We start from the raw sequence: 21302 nt of genomic DNA, 5'->3' as shown, positions 1-21302 counted from the left end.
CACTGCTGGTCCCCGGCCGAGCACCCCCGGCCCGCCCAGCACTGCCGGTCCCCCCGGCGCCGCCGGCCGCCGGCCCAGCCCCCGGCCCAGCACCACCGGCCCCGCATGTCCCGATTTTCCTGGACATGTCCAGCTTTTTGGGATTTCCCCCCGGACGGGGATTTGGAGCCCAAAAAGCCGGACATGTCCGGGAAAATCCGGATGTATGGTAACCCTAATCCAACCACCCCTTCTCTCTGTCCCCTGACCACCCCCAGAACTCCTGCCCCTGACTGCCCCCCACCACCCCATCCAACCCCTCCTCTCATTCCTAATTGTCCCCCTGGGACTCCTGCCCCCATTCAACCCCACTCTCTGAATGCCCTGACCCCTATCCACCCCCTGCTCCCTGCCCCCTTACTGCGCTGCCTGGAGCACCAGTGGCTGGCGACATTACAGCTGCGCTGCCTGGCTGGAGCCAGCCATGCTGTCGCCACCACGCAGCACAGAGCACTGGGTCAGGCCGGGCTCTGCAGCTGCACTGCCCCAGGAGCTCACAGCTCCGCCGCCCAGAGCATTGTGGCAGCGTGAGCTGAGGCTGCGGGGGAGGGGGAACAGAAGGGGAGGGGCCGGGGGCTAGGAGCTCAGGGGCCAGGCAGGAGGGTCCTGTGGGCTGGATGTAGCCCACGGGCCATAGTTTGCCTCCCTCTGGTCTAGCCTCATAAGCAATAGTTCCAGGGGAAACTCAATGTAAGATTGTTGGGCATGAACGGGACAAAGACTGACCCTTTTTAACGACCACACCTACCCGGCATCATTACCAGTTTCGGAATGGCAGTTCAGATGCATCTATCCAGTCTATTGTCTAAGAGCCAGTCTAAGGCAGACACTAAGCTCTGAGATCCACAGGGCTGTTAGCCTAAAGCGTTTCTCAAATGCTGCTACCAGGGGCTTCACTTGCAGCTACAGCTTCCTGGGCTGTGATGGGGGGGGGAGGGGAGAATCATAGAATCATAGAATATCAGAGTTGGAAGGGACCTCAAGAGGTCATCTAGTCCAACCCCCTGCTCAAAGCAGGACCAATTCCCAGCTAAATCATCCCAGCCAGGGCTTTGTCAAGCCGGGCCTTAAAAACCTCCAAGGAAGGAGACTCCACCACCTCCCTAGGTAACGCATTCCAGTGTTTCACCACCCTCCTAGTGAAATAGTTTTTCCTGATATCCAACCTGGACCTCCCCCACCGCAACTTGAGACCATTGCTCCTTGTTCTGTCATCTGCCACCACTGAGAACAGCCGAGCTCCATCCTCTTTGGAACCCCCCTTCAGGTAGTTGAAGGCTGCTATCAAATCCCCCCTCATTCTTCTCTTCTGGAGACTAAACAATCCCAGTTCTCTCAGCCTCTCCTCATAAGTCATGTGCTCCAGACCCCTAATCATTTTTGTTGCCCTCCGCTGGACTCTTTCCAATTTTTCCACATCCTTCTTGTAGTGTGGGGCCCAAAACTGGACACAGTATTCCAGATGAGGCCTCACCAATGTCGAATAAAGGGGAACGATCACGTTCCTCGATCTGCTGGCAATGCCCCTACTTATACAGCCCAAAATGCCGTTAGCCTTCTTGGCAACAAGAGCACACTGTTGACTCATATCCAGCTTCTCGTCCACTGTGACCCCTAGGTCCTTTTCAGCAGAACTGCTACCTAGCCATTCGGTCCCTAGTCTGTAGCAGTGCATGGGATTCTTCCGTCCTAAGTGCAGGACTCTGCACTTGTCCTTGTTGAACCTCATCATGTTTTTTTCTGCCCAATCCTCTAATTTGTCTAGGTCCCTCTGTATCCGATCCCTACCCTCTAGTGTATCTACCACGCCTCCTAGTTTAGTGTCATCTGCAAACTTGCTGAGAGTGCAGTCCACACCATCCTCCAGATCATTAATAAAGATATTAAACAAAACCGGCCCCAGGACCGACCCTTGGGGCACTCCACTTGAAACTGGCTGCCAACTAGACATGGAGCCATTGATCACTACCCGTTGAGCCCGACGATCTAGCCAGCTTTCTATCCACCTTACAGTCCATTCATCCAGCCCATACTTCTTTAACTTGGTGGCAAGAATACTGTGGGAGACAGTATCAAAAGCTTTGCTAAAGTCAAGAAATAACACATCCACTGCTTTCCCCTCATCCACAGAGCCAGTTATCTCATCATAGAAGGCAATTAGGTTAGTCAGGCACGACTTCCCCTTCGTGAATCCATGCTGACTGTTCCTGATCACTTTCCTTTCCTCTAAATGTTTCATAATTGATTCCTTGAGGACCTGCTCCATAATTTTTCCAGGGACTGAGGTGAGGCTGACTGGCCTGTAGTTCCCCGGATCCTCCTTCTTCCCTTTTTTAAAGATGGGCACTACATTAGCCTTTTTCCAGTCATCTGGGACCTCCCCCGATCGCCATGAGTTTTCAAAAATAATGGCTAATGGCTCTGCAATCTCACCCGCCAACTCCTTTAGCACCCTCGGATGCAGCGCATCCGGCCCCATGGACTTGTGCACGTCCAGTTTTTCTAAATAGTCCCGAACCACTTCTTTCTCCACAGAGGGCTGGTCACCTTCTCCCCATGCTGTACTGCCCAGTGCAGCAATCTGGGAGCTGACCTTGTGCGTGAAGACAGAGGCAAAAAAATCATTGAGTACATTAGCTTTTTCCGCAAAGTAGAGCCCCCTCCCCCTCGATGTACCACCCTGGTGTTGGTTGCTGGGGCCAGCAGCAGGGTTGGGCCCTGCCCCCCTGGAGCACAATGTTGTAGGAGCAGGCAGCCAGTGAGTTCCCCACCTTCCCCGGCTTTGGGTTTCAGCCCTCGGGTGGCAGGGCAGCAAGCTCAAGCTTCAGGCTACAGCCCTGGCTGTGCAGTGGCAGACCCCAGCCTCCAGCCGCATGGCTTCAGGCTCTGTTCCTGGACCTTGTCCTCTGGCCATGGGGCTTCGGGCTCTAGACGCAGGACTTCAGGCTCCAGCCCCACACTGCCTCCCCGCAACCCTCCATCCAGGGCTGAATTTGTCCCCAGGCTTGTCAGGGCTGATTAAGGCTGCTGTGAAAAGTGATACATGTATGGTTTGTTAATGTCACTTTTCACAACAGACTTACTAGCTAGCAATAAATAAATTACAGGCACCTGGATGTGAATGTGGGCATATTTATTTGGTTTTCCTAAAGCAAATTAAGTATTTTAGGAAAAAGTGTGAGAGCGGCCACCAGCAACAGTTGATTGTCGCAGTCTGAGGCCACCAAAAATTTTGTCCTGAAAACCCCTGGCATAAACACAGTGTCAGAGTGCTTTGCTAATGAATACCATTTTTAAAGGCTTGAATCTCTCCCCACCTCCCAAAATTAAGCAGCACTGCTCCTTCCTAAAGACCTCCATTGCTAACATTTTGGACTTTTCCCCTCCTAAAGATCCCTCTATGACAGTTCGAGCCGATCTGACAGGAAAGTATAAGAACAGAATGTATGCATATGAACCAGAAGATATTTCAAACTGTGAGTGAAATAAGCAACATTTTACATGAAACAGTGTTAGTTTCATTTCAAGCTTATAACAAGACATGAACAGGAGTATTTGTGGCACCTCAGAGACTAACATTTATTAGTGCATAAGCTTTCGTGGGCTACAGCCCACTTCTTTGGATGCACAGAATGGAACATATATTGGGGAGATATATATATACACACACACACACATACAGAGAGCATGAACAGGTGGGAGTTGTCTTACCAACTCTGAGAGGCCAATTAAGTGGAAAAAAAACTTTTGAAGTGATAATCAAGCTAGCCCAGTACAGACAGTTTGATAAGAAGTGTGAGCATACTTACAAGGGGAGATAGATTCAATGTTTGTAATGGCTCAGACATTCCAAGTCCTTATTCAATCCTAAATTGATTGCTGGCACATGATGGCATATATCACACTGGTAGATGTGCAGGTGAACGAGCCCCTCTGCCATGTACATTGGCCAAACCGGACAGTCTCTATGCAAAAGAATTAATGGACACAAATCTGACATCAGGAATCATAATACTCAAAAACCAGTGGGAGAACACTTTAACCTGTCTGGCCATTCAATGACAGACCTGCGGGTGGCTATCTTACAACAGAAAAACTTAAAAAACAGACTCCAACAAGAGACTGCTGAGCTGGAATTGATATGCAAACTAGATACAATCAATTTAGGATTGAATAAGGACTTGGAATGGCTGAGCCATTACAAACATTGAATCTATCTCCCCTTGTAAGTATGCTCACACTTCTTATCAAACTGTCTGTACTGGGCTAGCTTGATTATCACTTCAAAAGTTTTTTTTCCACTTAATTGGCCTCTCAGAGTTGGTAAGACAACTCCCACCTGTTCATGCTCTGTATGTGTGTGTGTGTGTATATATATCTCCTCAATATATGTTCCATTCTGTGCATCCAAAGAAGTGGGCTGTAGCCCACGAAAGCTTATGCTCTAAAATTTGTTAGTCTCTAAGGTGCCACAAGTACTCCTGTTCTTTTTGCGGATACAGACTAACACGGCTGCTACTCTGAAACCTAACAAGACATGGTATTTAAAGAAATAAGGATTTGAGAGTTTAATTTTTGAAAAGGGACCTATTTTAGTGGAACATCCTCTCAAACAGCTTGTTTTTGAAATGTTACATTTGCTTTGTTCATTAGCCCTCAATGGAAACAAGTGCCTTTGAGTATTGCTGGAAAGTTGAGCTTTTTATTTCTGACAACTTCCCTGACAATATCTGAATCTCTCAAAACTTCCTCAGGAAGCTGGTTGTAGAGGTGTGATAGACTGTGCAGGCCACAGCAGCTGACCTGCTTTTGTTCAAGGTTTTTGCAAATTTCAGTATTAGTTTGAAATTGACTCAGTTTGAAATTTCCATCAGTAAGTCACTAAAGTGGATAACGATTCCCACTTGCAATATTACCAATCCTGAGTGTTAATATAACAAGACTGCCCCTTAAAAAAAACACGAGGTCTTTAAAGCTGTATTTTGGGTTCTCTCTCTGCCTTCTGGTTTTAGAATCTTTACGGTACCTGGCAGATCATTTTCAAGCTTTTCTCTGAAACCATGAGGGCTAGAAACTTATGTTGTAAAATTAAAGATGAGATTGTCACAGTCACATGACTCAAGGAGCTGGGACTTTAAGAAAAAAACCCAAACATTTTAAAACCTGTGATAAAAAAAAATCACAAGCATTGGCAACAGTGCACTTGTGCAGATCAGTAATATGTTAATTGAATTGCTCTGTTTCAAGGTTACAAACTCTGTTACTGAAATACTGATTAAAACAGAAGTGTGTGATGCTCTAAATGTGAGTTTACACTAAATCCACAGTTAAAATACAGTCCCATCAGAAAAAGTAAAAAAATCTACAACAAGCTTACAAATCAGTGTTTTCAAATATTTTCTGCAGAAAAATCCCCATGCAAAAAAGCTTTGCTAAGATATAGTTATGGTTGTGAACAGTTATCAATTTACAAATTGCTGGAAAGATATAATTATTTGAAAAAACAAACCATTTAGAAGTCAGGAGATTCAAAGCATAGTATAGTTTTATTTCCCACTCCCACATAATTTAGCTATATGGTCTGTACTGTACATTAACAAATGCACACAGCATCACCATATCAGTGCTTTCAGTAACTCAAGTGTTTTCTACAGTGATTGAAAACATGAGACGAGCAAAGACACTTCTCCACACAGAACTATGAACAATGGGCCTGACCAGATCTACACATGCCAGGGAAGCGGACGGATTGTACAGCAAAAGCCAGGGCTCGACAACCCTGATAGTGCAGAAAACATGAAAATACAAATCTGGAAGTTTAGTGGCATTAGTGCATTTTCAAATATTCTGTACATAGTGGCTTTTTCAAAAAAGGTTAATATAGAGGAAGTGGTGGTACTGAGGGATTAGACTAGAATACATTCAATCTCTGAAATAACTCTATGGCAAAGACATACTTATGTGAACCCTGTGTGCTATATGGGGAACATCTGAACAGTACACTTCTTTCTTGTAAGTAACTGTTTATTTAGGAAGTTAGCAGGTTTACAAATCACTATACAAGCATCAGGATTCGGTTTTTACTCATGTTTACAAACCAATATCTTTCAAACTTAATATTTAAAAAAGTGTCAAATGCAATGTTTTTGGGGGGCCAGTTTACTTTAATTATTGAATAAATGGTAACCAAATATCTAAGCATCCATTTCTGCTCTGTATTTTGCAGGGTATATACTTCCATAATTTTTTCCAAAACAAAAACCTATATTTTAACCATTTCTCTCTAATTATGGGCTATTGTTTTTTTCTTCCCATAAGAAGCTGCTAACAAATCTCGCAAATGAGTAATTCTTCACTTCTTTGCACGTGACCATTTCTGCTAGAAAGCCCCAAGAGAAGATTATCCAATGTTTTCTTTGGTAATAAACATCCAATAGTTTAATAGTTGGTTATGAATCACACCCCAGTACTCTGATTGGACACATCCACCATGTGAGTCTTTTATAAGCTGTAAGTCTGCTTTACCTTTTTCCTATCATCTTGTTTAAGTCCTCGACAGAGAAGGCAGCCATGGTTAAATATACTCTCTCATAGTCGTGTAGCAAAAATTAAGATGTGTAATTCTAAACAGATTAAAATGCACACAAGGGCAAGCTGTATACATTTTCCAAGTTGTGTACTTACCCCTTACCTACTAGCCTACTGGGTGTCCTTGGGCAAAATCACTTCCCGTGCCTCAGTTTCTCCCTCCATTAAATGGCAATAATGATGCTGACCTCCTCTGTAAAGTGCTTTGAGATCTACTGATGAAAAGCACTAGGTAAGAGCAAGGTATCACATTACATTGTGAATTGCCACCATGACTAATGTAGGGCTCAGAAACTTTACCTGTTCTTAAAAACACAAAGTCTTTACTATCATTCAAAGAACACAAAAGCATCTTCAATTTATTTTCTTCGTCCAACTTTTTTTTTTTTAACCCTTTACATGGTTATTTGTTTGATATAAGCATGGCTACACTCAGAAAAGTGACTTGGAATAAGTATGTATTGCCATGCTTGTGATTCCCATCAAAATTGCTCCATTCATAACGATTTAATTTAACTGCCAGTCCTGCAACCTGAGTTTAGGATCTGAAAATCAGAGATTACTTTTGGGTCACACATGACCAAGTTCTGATTGCTGAATCTTTAATGACTTTATACATCATCCCAGAGGCAGAATAGACTCCAAATGTCTCAAACCATCGCAATCATGTTTACATGATCACTTTTCAGACCAAACCCACACTTATGCTCAAGAACCTGATCCTGCAATAAGCATCTGAGAGGAAAACACAAGGCCTATGAAATCTCTTTAGAAATTAAACTTTGTTTTCCCTTTTGGGCATTAAGAACCTTCTCTAAATTACATTAGCATTTCTAGGGAGCTTTGGGATGAGAATAAAGATCTAGGTTTAATTCAAGTATTTTTTACAGTATCCACACAGAGATGGTGCCCCTGTGCTGAAGAGTTGACAATCTACATTTAGATGCGATGTGATGAGTGAGTGTAAACTTCTATAAGGAAAGTCAACATTTCAGCAGCACAATCATATGGTAACTTGCTGGCATAGACTAGCCATGTTTAGTTTTTTGTTTTTTTTGTTTTTTTTTTTTACACATATGCATTTAACACACTTCGTTACATCCTGTGACCACTGCCATGTCCTTGGGATATCACGGAGGAAGTGAATTAAGGAGGGATTGGAAGACAAAAGGGTGGAGGCTGTGTGGGCCATACATGGCTGCCAATGGAGGAAAACCACCTGGAGATAGCTGCAGAAGAGGACATCAAAGATGGCATAATTGCTGGAGGAGTAGGGGGGGGGGCGTCGAGAGCAACACTCAGATTATAGGTTGAATACAAAGATGGAGGTGGAGTTATAGAGGGAAAGGAGATGTTACCTCCATGCAGTGAAGGATTCAAAGAGGTGGATAACAGTCAGATTGATGGGTAAGGAAGATGATTTCAGCTGGGAGGAAGACAGGAGATGATCAGGGCACAGATGTCACATCTAGCTGCAGGTATAGATAGGAAGGGTTGGAACTTCACAACAGCTGGGAGAAAGAATGGCCAAGATTTGGCTACTGTAGCAGAATAAAAGATAGAAAATGGTTAATCAGTGGAATAACCAATGTTCACTTATTTCAAACAAACTTTTTTCTGTGTCAGTGATGAAGCAAGCATGATGGCTGGAGGCCAATTTTTATTCTCACTTGATATAAATTCTCCTAGACGATCAGAAAGGGAGTTTTAGGAAAACCAGGTATTTAACCCCTAATGATCACCAAAATCAGGTTTTTTGAGGGGGTCAGTTAAAACTTACAAGAGCTATATGGTGTAAAGGTTTATAGATTTGCTAGTGATGAGAGCATGAGGTTGTCTTCTTGCATGAGTTGCATGAGCAACTCTTCCTTTCTGAGATGGTCAGAGCGCCTTAAGAAAGGAACACAGAAAAAGATGGAACACTCTTGGGTGGAGCTCTGTTTGTGGGTGGAGCTCGTGAGTACCACTACTTTTTTCTGCACTGGATCCGCAGATTACATAACATGAAATTAAAGTTACCTAATCCATGGGTCAAATGCAGGGGGAAAAAAAAGTAATGGTTTGCATAAGCTCGACCCACAAACAAAGCTTCACCCAAGAGATACCAGAACAAGATACCACTTTGTGTGCTGCAAATCTTCATACGAATCGTTATTATTCCTTTTCTTTCGTGTGTATTCTGATGGTGGTTTGCAATCCTTCTTTCTTGCCTGCTTTGATCAGGAGGGAAAGTGAATGTTATCCCGTTAGTGTTCTAGTTCAGCATCAACTCTCCACTGGAGGTAAATGGGAGCAGTTTACATCTCTGAGCTTCTTTATGGCTGTCTGCAGACTCAGGATTTGAGCATTGGCCTGCTAAACCCAGGGTTGTGAGTTCAATCCTTGAGGGGGCCACTTAGGGATCTGGGGCAAAATCAGTACTTGGTCCTGCTAGTGAAGGCAGGGGGCTGGATTCGATGATCTTTCAAGGTCCCTTCCAGTTCTAGGAGATAGGATATCTCACTATGTTAAAGAATCTTCAGATTGTGAACTGTGTATTTGCTACAATAAAGACTGGAATAAATTTTAATTGAAAGCCTAGAAACTCGGGGGGGGGCTGGAAGGGGGGGGTTGTTTGCAGGAGGGGAGTATTATGATGGTGGCCTCCAAAAATTACTGGCTCACCGAGCCCACTGGAAGCCAAACCCATTCAATCCCGGTTCTAAAATCCATCCACCCCCTATTCAAGACTTCACTGCCACATGGTCTATAGTGTCAAGAAGTTTCTTCTGAATCGAGCCCGAATTTGTTCTCTCAGTGTTGCCACACATTTGTTCCTGTGCTACCCTAGTTCCTCTCCCCTCTTGGAGTTTACCTCCTTCAGATATGTGTAGAATCTAATGTCTTTTTGGTCGTCACTTAGAAATAATTAGAGCTCAGAAAGCTAGTTATTTAACAAGTGAGTTCTACCAGCTCCCTAATCACTTAGGCAAACTGTATGAAGTTTTAAGAAAAAACATTTTTCCCATAATGAGGTGTCCAGAGCTGAATACAATACTCCAGAAGCAGTCTCGTCAGGGCTGTACTGAGATCAGGCAGATAAGATTAAAACTGATTATTTAAAAAGCCTAATTTTTTTTTTAAATGTTCACAGGTTCACTGACCTCCAGAAGGTTTGTGATATTTCTTTTGAAAGAGAGAATGAACAGATTAACATAAATATACCAGGGAAGTTAGATTTATGGGGCCACAAGTTAGCAGTCTTTTTTGAAGATGGGGAAGATCTAACAGTTTCAGTTATCAGTACACACAAAGCTTCAATCATGCAATGGAACGTGCCTAGGAATACTCAGTGGAGAGACGCCAATGGAGCGCCACCCAGGTCTGCTGGTGTGGATCAGACTGTTATACGAGGAAGTAAGTCTGTTTGAAAATTGGGATGAATATAAAATAGTCAGGCCTAGATACTATACATCTTAGAGCATTAGGAAAACTAGCAAATTCAATAGTTCTTTTCACAGAATCTCACCTCCTATTCATCCAAGCTATTTATTTTACTTGTTGAAAATAAATTTTAAAATAGAAGCTCAGTGTTTCAGACATTTTGGATAGCCATTCATTTATTCCTTCTCCATGTTCATTAGTTAGTAACCAATCTAAAATGTATATGTTACAAAGAGAGCACGAGTGAAACAGCACGAGTGAAACATTTGTTATATACATATATAAACAATTCTTTATTCAGTTTCTGAAGCAGACTTGGATAATAAAGAGCAAAGCTTCTCCTCACATTGGAACATAACTGTGACAAATTGTGGAATCATGAAACTCAATTTTAAAAAGGTATTTTTCCCTTTAACAAAAATCCTCATTGTGGACTGATCCTCAATAACTTTTCTTAAAGTCTTTCAAGCCAACAATAACTCAATATTGGTTCAGTGCAGTCATTGCTACACTACACTTCAATAAAGGCACATACTACAATACCCACTTAAGTACTTAATCTATATCTAAATTTCTCTGAGCTTCAGGTCTTTGAAAAGTATAAGCTTCACTTATTAAAGGAAGATGGAAAGAGAAGGGATAGTAGAACTTTCCGACATAGGAACAGAATAATAAAAAAGTCAGCAAATTAAATGTAATGTAATGAAATAGCTTGCAAGCACACAAATTCTTTCCTTATTTACCAAATTTTTATCTTGGTACTCATTATGTGAAGTGTCTTCTGAAAAATGTGTGGCTTAACAAAATGTATGTAAAATGGAAAAAGGCTGTGCAAAACAAGGTCAGTTTGAGGGAGAGACAACTTTGCTGGCCTCTGTCAAGTCTTTCAAGAGAATCCTTCCATAAATATAGCATTACATAATTCAACTGCACTTGGCTCAAATAAAGAGTAGAACCAAATAATTAGCGATTAAAATATCTCCTTACCTCTCGACTAAAGCCCCAATTCAAGGAAGGACCTAAGCACCTACTTAATTTGAAGCACATATGCAGCCACAGTAAGTCAGGACTGTTCACATGCTGAAAGTTAAGCATATGCTGAAATTTTTTGCTGAATCAGAGCCTGAAGGCTGGGGACTCAGTCACTCTGAAGCTCTGTCCAAAACAGTAGAATTCTGCTCACCTTAACAGCAGGATCTTCCCACTTCTCTCCCAAAGTTTTAATAGTCACCATAATGAGGTCTTCTACTACTAAGACTACTACACTTACAAAATAAACGATACAAGATTTAGTAACATACTCTAAATCAATACAGGTACTGTATCCAGTCACTTTGGCAGCAGTAGTTGAATTATAATGAAAACATTTCACTTTCTTTTTCAGAAACTGTGTTAGAACACTTCCTTTTAATAGTTTTACAGGGTTTTTTCCAGCCATGACTGCAAGGTTTTGTAGTGTATCTGATCAGATAATTAGTTTTCTCAGCCTTCTAATAGAGAAAGGCAAACTTGAAGCATGTGATGAACACTTAATTGTAGCTCAGTTAAGGATATGTGGTTATTTTTAATTTATATATATCCCATTCTCATCCTATCATCTAATACATGTTAAAAAAGTACAGTTTATTACAAACGATATATGCTCCAGTGTTTGGTTAATTCAATGTATTAACACCAACACTCTTTCTGAAGAAACCACTCAACCTGACTGCAAATGAAATTATGATGCATGTATTATAAGGGAACATATAAAAAAAGAGTTTAGTAATTGTAAGCACTGAAAAATATTTTACAGAAAGATACTGAGAATTAATTTATTAATTGTAATGACCCCAGTTACCACACACATTGGTAGAAAGATGTAGTTTCATCATTGAGCAAGAACTAGTCTTACAATAATACAGTAAATGTTTTATTTACCATAATCCATAACAGCCTTGGACAGCACAGTGTTTAGCTGGTATTAGAAGCAACCACGTATTCTGTTTCGGTTATACATACCCCTTTTATTATTGGGGATGTACAACCAGCTGTACAACACCCAGAGAAGAAACATTTTTCTGCCCCCCCCCCTTTTTTTTTTTCTTTTAACCTATTGAGGGCTGTCAGTCAAGCAAAATTACGAAGGTCCATTTAATTTGATTACCTTAAAATAAACACAATAACCTTTTCCTGAGTAAAAAAAGTTCAGTATTCCATCAAACGCTCTCCTTCTCTCCTAAACTTTTTAATAATTTAGTGTATATTGAAAAAGGAGGCATCTAGAGAAGAAAAACAGCACAGTGACAATATATTTCTAATTTATAGAAACCTTTTTAGGTTTTGAACACATTTGCTCCTTACTTTGGCCAGTTTAGTGTATGTGTTCCGGAGATTAAGTAAATGCTGAAATCAATTTCTGCTCATGTTCCCGATTAACAGAGAGAGCTTCATTATATGGCAAGGAGTAGAGTTTGGACTTGTTGCACAATGGAAAGATTTAACATAACAGAAGAGGCAAGTACTGAAATGTCACACACACTGTTTAAATCAGTCATTTCTGCAGGGCTCAGATAGAAAACTATTAGTTTGCTGTTGGGCTGGAATTACCAATGCTGCAGAAAAAAAATATATCAACAAAATGGCTGCAGAGAGAGGGGGCGGGAGCATGAACCCAATTTTGATTTAAACTGTTATAAAGCTCAGATTTATCAACCAGGCATGTGAACAAAACCTAAGATCTAATAATTTCAGAAGTCAAAAGAGTCAAACAATTCCTTTTAGAAGTTACATGCCTGCATGAAAAAATAGCTTTGTAGTGATGGTATAGGATAGCAATGTCAGATAAAAATACATATATGATTATTACAAAATAGTCACTGAAAGATTATGTACTATAGTAATCCATTTTCTCATTGATAAAGTGCATTTATCTAGCCTGAGAGTAAGTTCCACATTGATAAAGGAATGCTAAAGCACTTCACCAATATAGATTACAGGAAATCCAGAGCTGTCCTGAATCCTACAGCCAGTTGTCTCAGCAGAGAGTCAGGAGGACATTTCTGAGAAGACCATCCCTCTGCCGGTCCAGTTGAGGTATTCCATTCTAATTCAGTACATCATTGGCAAGGGTCACTCAGCAAGTCACCTGTCCAATGCTATCTGAAGATTCCCACATTGATGGAAAGAGCCACTTCTGGTTTACGATGCTTAGTAGCCACTTTTCCCTCAGAGAAAACATTGTTCTGTAAACGCTGCGCTTGTCGGCTATAGGAAAATCAGACAGTGATATTTGCACTACAGCTTAATATTAATATCAGTGTACTTCTAGGAAGCTGTAAATAAATTTGGAACCTGATTATTACTTTGGCAAAGATGACATTGCACTCCCACACTTGCTAATTGTGTATTTAAGTGTGCCCCAGGTGACCAAAGGGCTGATTTTCCACTGCTCTGTATCTTGGGAGGTCAACCTGTGCAGAGAGGGTGTAACATGCTACAAAATCAGAATGGTCACACAAAATGTAAGCTAGGGGAGAAGGGAAGGTTACTTACATGTAACTGGAGATTCGTCGAGATGTGTGGTCCCTATCTGTATTCCACTGAGGGAATGCACACGTGCCATGCACCGGAAATGGAGCTTTTCAAAAGTGGTAGTGTCTGTTCCGTACACGCACCCCTGCACTGCTTTGTGATTTCACCCGAGGCGATAAAGGATGGGGTAGGTCGGCCACATCTTTCGTTCCTTCTCCACCTACCATATTCACAGCAGAGGCGAAGGAGGATGGGATTGGAATACAGATAGGGGCCACACATCTTGAATAACCTCCAGTTGCAGGTAAGAAACCTCCCCTTCTTCAAGTGATGGCCTCTATTGTATTCCACGGAGGGTGATTAACCCTAGTTTCGAGGAGGGTCCCAGGAAGAGGATGGAACTGCGAAGTGGAAGACCGCTGCACCGAACAAGGTGTCCATCGCAGAATCATGCACTAGAGCATAATGAGAAGAAAAAGGTGTGTACCGAACTCCACCTGGTTGCCTACATAGGTCCGCAAGGGGTACATCATGAAGCGCAGCTGTAGATGATGCCTGTGCTCTTGTGGAATGGGCCCAGATCCACCCTGTGGGGACCATCCTGATAGTTGATAGCACAGTGTAATGCATCCTGAGACCCACTTCAAGGTTCTCTGGATGGAGATGGCCTGCCCTTTAGTTCTCTCTGCTCCGGCAACAAACAGTCTGGGAGACTTCCAGAATGGTTTTGTCCTTTGTAGGTAAAAGGCCAGGGCCTTACAGACGTTGAGGGAATGAAGCCGCCGTTCCTCATCTGAGGTGTGCAGTTTGGGAAAGAAAGTGGGTAGGTGTATGGGTTGGTTGAAGTGGAAGCAGGAAACCACCTTTGGCAGAAACTTGGGATGTAGGTGCATAAGGAGACCTTGTCTTTATGGAATGTGGTGAAAGGGGGATCTGCCATCATAGCCCCCAGTTCACCAACCCTCCTTGCAGAAGTAATTGCAACTAGGAAAGCTACTTTCTTAGAGAGAAGAGAAAGAAAGCAGAGGCCAGAGGTTCGAAAGGGGGTGGGGCATTCTTTAATGAGGGGAGGACCAGGTTGAGATCGCACTGAGGAGCAAGTCTGGACGGATGGGTATTTGCATACAAAGCCCTTCCAGAATCAGGCAATCAAGGGGTGGGTGAAGATGGAATGCCCTTCCACAAGAGACTGGAAGACACTAATGATTGCTACGTGCACTCTGATGGAGCTGAGGGCAAGCCCCGAGGCCTTTAGAGACAGAAGCTAGTCTAATAGCATAGGGATGCCCACGGCTTCAGGATACGACCTCTATGTTGGGCCCAGGCAATGAAATGAGCCCACTTGGCCTGATAGGACTCCACAAGGCGATCCTTTCTACTACTGGAGAGACTATCACAGACAGTTGGCAAGCAGTCCTGTGCTAGCAGAGGCGTCCATCCAAAAACCAAGCTGTCAGGTGAAGTGCCCTTGGATCGGAGTGTCTGAGTTTGCCACTGTGTTGCATAAGTAACTTGGGGAACACTGGTAGTGGGAGCGCGGGATGTTTTGACGTGCAGAGAAGAAGAGGGAACCAGAACTGGCAAGGCCAATATGGGGCAAGCAGGATGACCGTCACCCTCTCCCATCTGAGTTGGCAAAAAATGAGTAGTAGGAGTGGCAGTGGAGGGAAGACCGTTGTTCCAGTCCAACTAGTCAATGATCAGTGTGTTCCCCCTACAAGTGGGTACCGAGGCCTCCCCTGGAGCAGCATTGGATGCAATTGGTGTTGGTGTGAGATGCAAAGAGTCTCTGGTCAGAGTTCCCCAGCAGCCGAAAACATCCATGACTACTGTGTTGTGCAGCACCCATTTGTGGTCAGTTGCAAAGTTTCTGCTGAGGGTATCGGCAATCACATTCTGGGTTCCCACAAGGTAGGCTGTGGCCAGGAGTATAGGCTATGATATGCACCATTTCCAGAGGTGTACAGCTTCCGCATACAGTACTGGGGACCGTGTGCCACCTTGCTTATGTAGTAAACTGCGGTGGTGTTGTCCGACATGGCCAGGACATGATAAGAACAGACAGCTGTTAAGAATGTGTGGCATGCCTTGCATGCTGCTCGTAGTTTGAGGATGTTGATGTGCATCCTGGCTTCTTCGGCCATCTAAGTGCCTTGTGTCATGCAATGTCTCACTGGGTTCCCCAGCCCTCGAGTGATGCAGCCGTTATAATTGTACCACTCGGTTATAATTGAGGAAGGGAGGAAGGGTTTGTCCACCATTAAAGGGAAGAGAGGACTTCCAGTGGAATGGTGAGAGGGATGCCCATGGACGGGCACATGGGGGAGCAGATTGTAGCCAGAGTTGTAGATAGCGGAGGTGTAGATGAGCAAAGGGTGTGACATACATGCACGCTGCAATGTGAGCGAGGAGGGAAAGGCAAGTTCTGGCTGAGAACAAGGGACTGATGTCACCAAAGATGATCAGATCCAGTAAGTGCTGGAACCTGTCTTTTGGCAGATAGGCGTGTGCGGAGGCCGCATTGATGCATGCTCCTATGAATTCTAGGAATTGTATAGAGCGCAAAGTTGATTTTACTACATTGATGCTCATTCTTAGGGAAGAGTAAATAAGTTGGGATGTCAATTCCCGAGCTTCTTTTCTGGACCGTGACACCAGCAGCCAGTCATCTAAGTACAGAAGGACAAGGATTCCTTGTTGCTGGAGGTGACCCGCTACCATAGAGAAAACCTTTGTGAAGACTCGTGAGGCAGTGATATCTCAAAACAGCATGGGCAGTAGGTGAACCGCGGGCTTGGGGAAGCTAGTCCCTGGCCCTGCCCGCCCCTTCCACCTGAGGCCCAGCCCCTCTGCCCCTGCTGAAGCCCACCTGAGGAGTGTAAACAGGATTCCCTCCTCATAACTACAGCTGCAATTATTTCACAGAGGTCGCAGAAGTCACAGATTCTGTGACTTTCTGTGACCTCCATGTCTTCTGCAGCGGCTGGTGCGGCTGACTTCAGGGCCATCCGAGCAGCTGGCCCCAGCAGCTCCTGGAGACCATCCGGAGAGCGGTCCCCGGAAGCAGCGGCCAGGGGGCAGTCAACCCCCAGCACTGGAGCAGCCCCAGAAGTAGAGATTTAGTCAGGGGTATTTTTGGTAAAAAAGTCATGGACACGTCACAGGCCATGAATTTTTATTTATTGCCCGTGACCTGTCCATGACTTTTAACCAAAAATACCCCGGACTAAATCTTAGCCTTACTCATGACTATTCCAATTGCCAAAACTCACTAAGATGTGTCTGCCGAATCAACTGCAGCCTGAAGTATGGCCTTAACGACCAACTTGCTTTCCTCTAGACTAGCTTGGAATTCAAAATGATCCCGTTGAGGTAGCTTATCTGTGAATTTTGCCATCTGTCCATAGTGTAAGGAGTCGTATATGGCCATTAGCACCAGATGGTTCGAGATCTGGAACTGGAGGCTAAGGAGACGGTCCAGCCTCTTGGTCAGTTGGGGTGGAGCGTGGGTGCTGTTGTTTACCAAGCTGCTTAGCAGCCTGATTCACCAGGGAGTTGGGCGGAGGAAGAGAGAACAGGAACTCTGACTCCTTGGGTGTCCGTCCCTTTCACGGTTGGGGGCACACATGGCCAGGGCCTGCCACACAGTGCGTGCAGGTTGCAGAATGTCCTCATTGATCAGTAGGGCCACTCTGGCCAGTATCAAAGAATGCAAAATGTCTAATAGGTGGCACTGCTTGTTCTGCATATTTTCCCATGGTATTTTGAGGGCATGAGCTATCCTATGTAGCAGGCTCTTGAAATTGATGGTAGTTGTCTGGGGGAGAGGAGGAGATTGATAGTCTCATCCAGCGATATTGAGGGACATTCCTCTGGATCCGCCAGTGTGGGCTCATCAGGGTATCATCTAATCCTGGTTCTGAGCATCTATTCGGCAAAGGACAGGTTGGTGATACAGGAGAGTCCTCCCGTATTGAACAGGACAGTTCTGAAGGTAAATATTAGGGCCATGAGCTCCAATATGGCCAGCCTAGTTGATTCTGGCCATATTGTTACAGCAGTATAGTCCAGAGATACCAGTGGCTCCTGGGTTAAGGTAAGGGAGGGTATTGCCATGGGACCTTCTGATAGTCATGTCTTCGGAACGGAAGCGGTGGGCCATATGTAATCTCCGGGCCCTCAGACTCCGAGGAGGAATTGGAGTCCTGCATCAATGGTGGTACTGACGGACCCAAGAGTGTCGTATGAACACGGCCAAAACGTGGAATATTGGATATGGAGATGGGCTTTTAGGAGGTGAGAGTACTGGGCATGCAGAGAGTGCATCTCTCCCATTGTCAACAGTTCATGAGGCCCGGGAGTGGTTGCGAGTCTCCCTGGAGTCAACACCACCTGATCGATGGACGGAACCAAGGCCAGTAAGATTCACTGATTCTGAGACAGGCATTCACTGGACGCTGGTGGAGCTGGTGCCTGGGTGTGCTGGTCTGTAACCAGGACTGGCAGATCTGGCAAGCAATGCAGGCTTTTGTCACTCTTGTGGGTCTTACCCCTACCCCTCCTTGGCCAGAGCTCATGGATAGCAGAGCATCTTTCTTAGCCCTGGAGGAAGAGCTACTGCCATGTTTATGCATGTGCTTCCGTGATTCATGGCTAGGCTCTGGCATGGGTGCATAGCACTGGTGGAGCCCATCTGGGGTTCCGTGGCAGGTGGTGTACTCTTGTGAGTGTTCAGGGTGATGGGGGGGAGAGGGGGGAGATGGAGGGGGGGGGGGGAGGGGAGTTCCCCGGCCAGGGTCTGACTGTGGCCCCATGGTGACCTCCAGGAGGTACTTCTTAAAGCGGAGGGCTCTGCCTTCCCTTGTATGGGCAGGGAAGGAGAGAAAGAGATGCTATACCTGGACATAGTGTGGGCTTCCCCCAAGCACTAAAGACAGCACCGGTTTTTGTCGCTGAGGGAGAACAAACAAAGGCAGGAATCCTGGCCTCTTTGTCATGCTCCAGTACCCAGAGGCGGGTTTGCTGGAGACAGGGGATTTTTTGGTGGGGAACCACCAAGGCAATGTCCTGAGTCCGGAGATTTGCAGGACTTTCAAAAACAAGAAAACTACTACATAAAACAACAAAATCCTGAATAAAGAATAGAAACAGGTTTTTTTGAGAAAAGTTTGGAAAATGTGTCACCAAGGATGAGAAGAGAACTGAAGCTCCAACTTGGACCATGCGGTGGTGAAAAGGAACTAAAAATGCAGTCAGTTCACATTGCCCTTTGTCGCCTCGGACGAATCCACGGGGCAATGCAGGGGCGCATGCATGGACCAACAGACACTACTACTTTGAAAAGCTCTGGGCATATGCCCATTACCCTCAGTGGAATACAATAGGGACCATCACTCGAAGAAGAACTGAGCCCCACAAGTTGAATGGGTTCATGGTACAGAAATAGTATTAAAAACAAGAAGCTTTTGAGGCACCTTACAATCAACTCAGGATTGAATAAGGACTCGGAATGGCTGAGCCATTACAAACATTGAATCTATCTCCCCTTGTAAGTATTCTCACATTTATCAAACTGTCTGTACTGGGCTAGCTTGATTATCACTTCAAAAAAAATGTTCTCACTTAATTGGCCTCTCAGAGTTGGTAAGACAACTCCCACCTGTTCATGCTCTCTGTATGTGTGTATATATATCTCCTCAATATATGTTCCACTCTATATGCATCCGAAGAAGTGGGCAGTAGCCCACGAAAGCTTATGCTCTAATAAATTTGTTAATCTCTAAGGTGCCACAAGTACTCCTGTTCTTTTTGCGGATACAGACTAACACGGCTGCTACTCTGAAAGAAGTTTCTGAATTACTTTTATTCAGTGCACCTCCTTTGGTACTGTCAGGACTGAAAACTGTTACTGGGCATTGACTATCCTTAGTTACATCTTCTGCCTCAAAGTATCACAGCACTAAAAATCTGTGAAAACTAGTAAACCCCTTTGCATATCTGAGAACACAAAAATACTGTAATAAATACCTTTTCTTTTTTTCCATTGCAAGCTGCCTCTGTGTCTCCTTCCCAATATCATCTCTCACAGTACTGAAGTCCTTACCATCCTCAAGTAGGAGATTCTGTTGCCAGAAAGTATTGAGTGCATTAGTTTATTGTTTTAGTTCTCATAATATATTACATCAGCCTCTTAGCAGTTTAATACAATTCATTTGGCTGAACATACACCTATACCCCGACATAACACGAATTCGGATAAAATGCGGTAAAGCAGCGCTACAGGGGGGCGGGGCTGCACACTCCGGCGGATCAAAGCGAGTTCGATATAACGTGGTTTCATCTATAATGCGGTAAAAATTTTTGGCTCCTGAGGACAGCGTTATATCGGGGTAGAGGTGTATTTTTAAAACTTACAATCTTTGGACCAAAACACTTGGGTTACTGAATCTGAAATAAAACAGAGTGGTGGGATCCCCACAGTATCCTCCGTACTCTTCCATTAGGCTGGTAAAGAGCATCGGGAGAGGCAGCAACAGGAACAGTGCCCTGTCCCCACTTTCACACAAAGTGATGACAGATGTTTATATGCAGTCACTGTCATACACATGCAAAGGGATACAGAAGAATGAGGCAGAAATCAGGACACAGTGGATATTATTACTGTTGAAACTAAGTGCTTGTTCACTAATACGACTGGCTGTTAAATCCCAGCTATTTTCACAACTGTGTTAATTCTTAAGTTTACCTTTACACCGATAATGTCTCCATCTTTCAGGTGAAAGGGTGCTGACTGCAAACTCTCCTGTTTTTTCTTCCGTTTCCTCTTTGAAATTTGCTGGGTCTGAATAAAGCCAAAGTATCAAAGTGTTCACATGTCCTAAGCCTAGAGATTTCAGAGATTCTTAAACTGATTTTTGTTGGTTTCACCTTCTAAGGTATAAAACTCCTGTGGGCAGCTGCTCTTCAGCAACTGAAGAGTCTTATTTATTCTTAGAATTGCACATGCACCTATGTCAACAAGTTTTCCTCCACGTAGGCCCCTTACCCTCATTCACCCTGAGGTTTCCCACTTATCCTTCCTCTTCTCCATACACATACTTTAAATCTCCCACATCCCTCCAACAAAGGAGGTCTAGATTATACTACATTTATAATCAGTTAACTATGGTCCTTAATCAGAGGATCTGCTTACTTCAGCAGAACTCTCTGTGTTATTTCCGTAAACTCATTCCAGCAACTATGGGATTAGAAAAAACCCCAAAAGAAAGAACAAAAAAGCACACATGAAAATCCAAACCTGCATTTATGGTTTTATATATATATATATATATATATATATATATATATATATATATATATATATATATATATATATATATATATATATATAAAATCACATATTAAAATGGTTTCTGGTTTTATACTTATCTCTGGCCTGAAACCTTAGAAAGCTTTTCAATCTACATAAGCAATTTCTAAAGTACAGTAAAAGAAGCTGAGTGGAGCATTTCATCATGTGATCAATGCCACTTCCATCCACCCCAAAGAGCTTTTACCTCATTAACATCGCAGAACTTGGAAGTTCTACTGCAGGGGTGCCATTTCAGATTGGGGAGGGGAGGCGGGAGACTTTAACTGTGATTCCAGGGGCTACTTAGGCACTTGAAAACTCTAGGTTTTTGACAGATAACTTAGCAATTAGCTGACAGGAGCACTGTATCTAATTCCTATCTAAAAGA

The 21302-nt window shown here is 43.8% G+C and overlaps 2 protein-coding genes across 28 annotated transcripts in view; one reads left to right on the top strand and one right to left on the bottom strand.

Annotated features, from left to right (window-relative positions):
• Window positions 1–21302, bottom strand: part of TRAF3IP1 (TRAF3 interacting protein 1) — a 225439-nt gene that overhangs the window by 153574 nt on the left and 50563 nt on the right. For 19 of the 25 annotated variants that reach the window (XM_065561157.1, XM_065561153.1, XM_065561154.1 and 16 more), the window contains 3 exons: window positions 20309–20404; window positions 19591–19685; window positions 10209–13296 (listed from right to left, as the gene is read on the bottom strand). In XM_065561157.1, coding sequence (XP_065417229.1) covers window positions 13188–13296; window positions 19591–19685; window positions 20309–20404 — 300 coding nt within the window. In that variant the 3' untranslated portion in view covers window positions 10209–13187. Of the gene's footprint in view, window positions 1–6724; window positions 6840–7953; window positions 8169–10208; window positions 13297–19590; window positions 19686–20308; window positions 20405–21302 lie in introns of those variants that run through there. The other 6 variants (XR_010591405.1, XR_010591403.1, XR_010591402.1 and 3 more) reach the window with 5 other exon arrangements.
• LOC101936992 (anterior gradient protein 3-like) overlaps window positions 1–21302 on the top strand; it is a 38801-nt gene that overhangs the window by 10276 nt on the left and 7223 nt on the right. The window contains exons 7-8 of one of the 3 annotated variants that reach the window (XM_024109248.3): window positions 3432–3515; window positions 5694–5886. The exons of 1 other annotated variant lie outside the window; for it this stretch is intronic. In XM_024109248.3, the coding sequence (XP_023965016.1) occupies window positions 3432–3515; window positions 5694–5743 (134 nt within the window). In that variant the 3' untranslated portion in view covers window positions 5744–5886. Of the gene's footprint in view, window positions 1–3431; window positions 3516–5693; window positions 5887–21302 lie in introns of those variants that run through there. One more of the 3 variants, XM_008172598.4, reaches the window with a different exon arrangement.

Source organism: Chrysemys picta, chromosome 11 (genome assembly GCF_011386835.1).
Source record: "Chrysemys picta bellii isolate R12L10 chromosome 11, ASM1138683v2, whole genome shotgun sequence".
Classification (NCBI taxonomy): Eukaryota; Metazoa; Chordata; order Testudines; family Emydidae; genus Chrysemys; species Chrysemys picta.
Note: the sequence above shows the minus strand (reverse complement) of the source record. Positions and strands in the feature narration are given on the sequence as shown.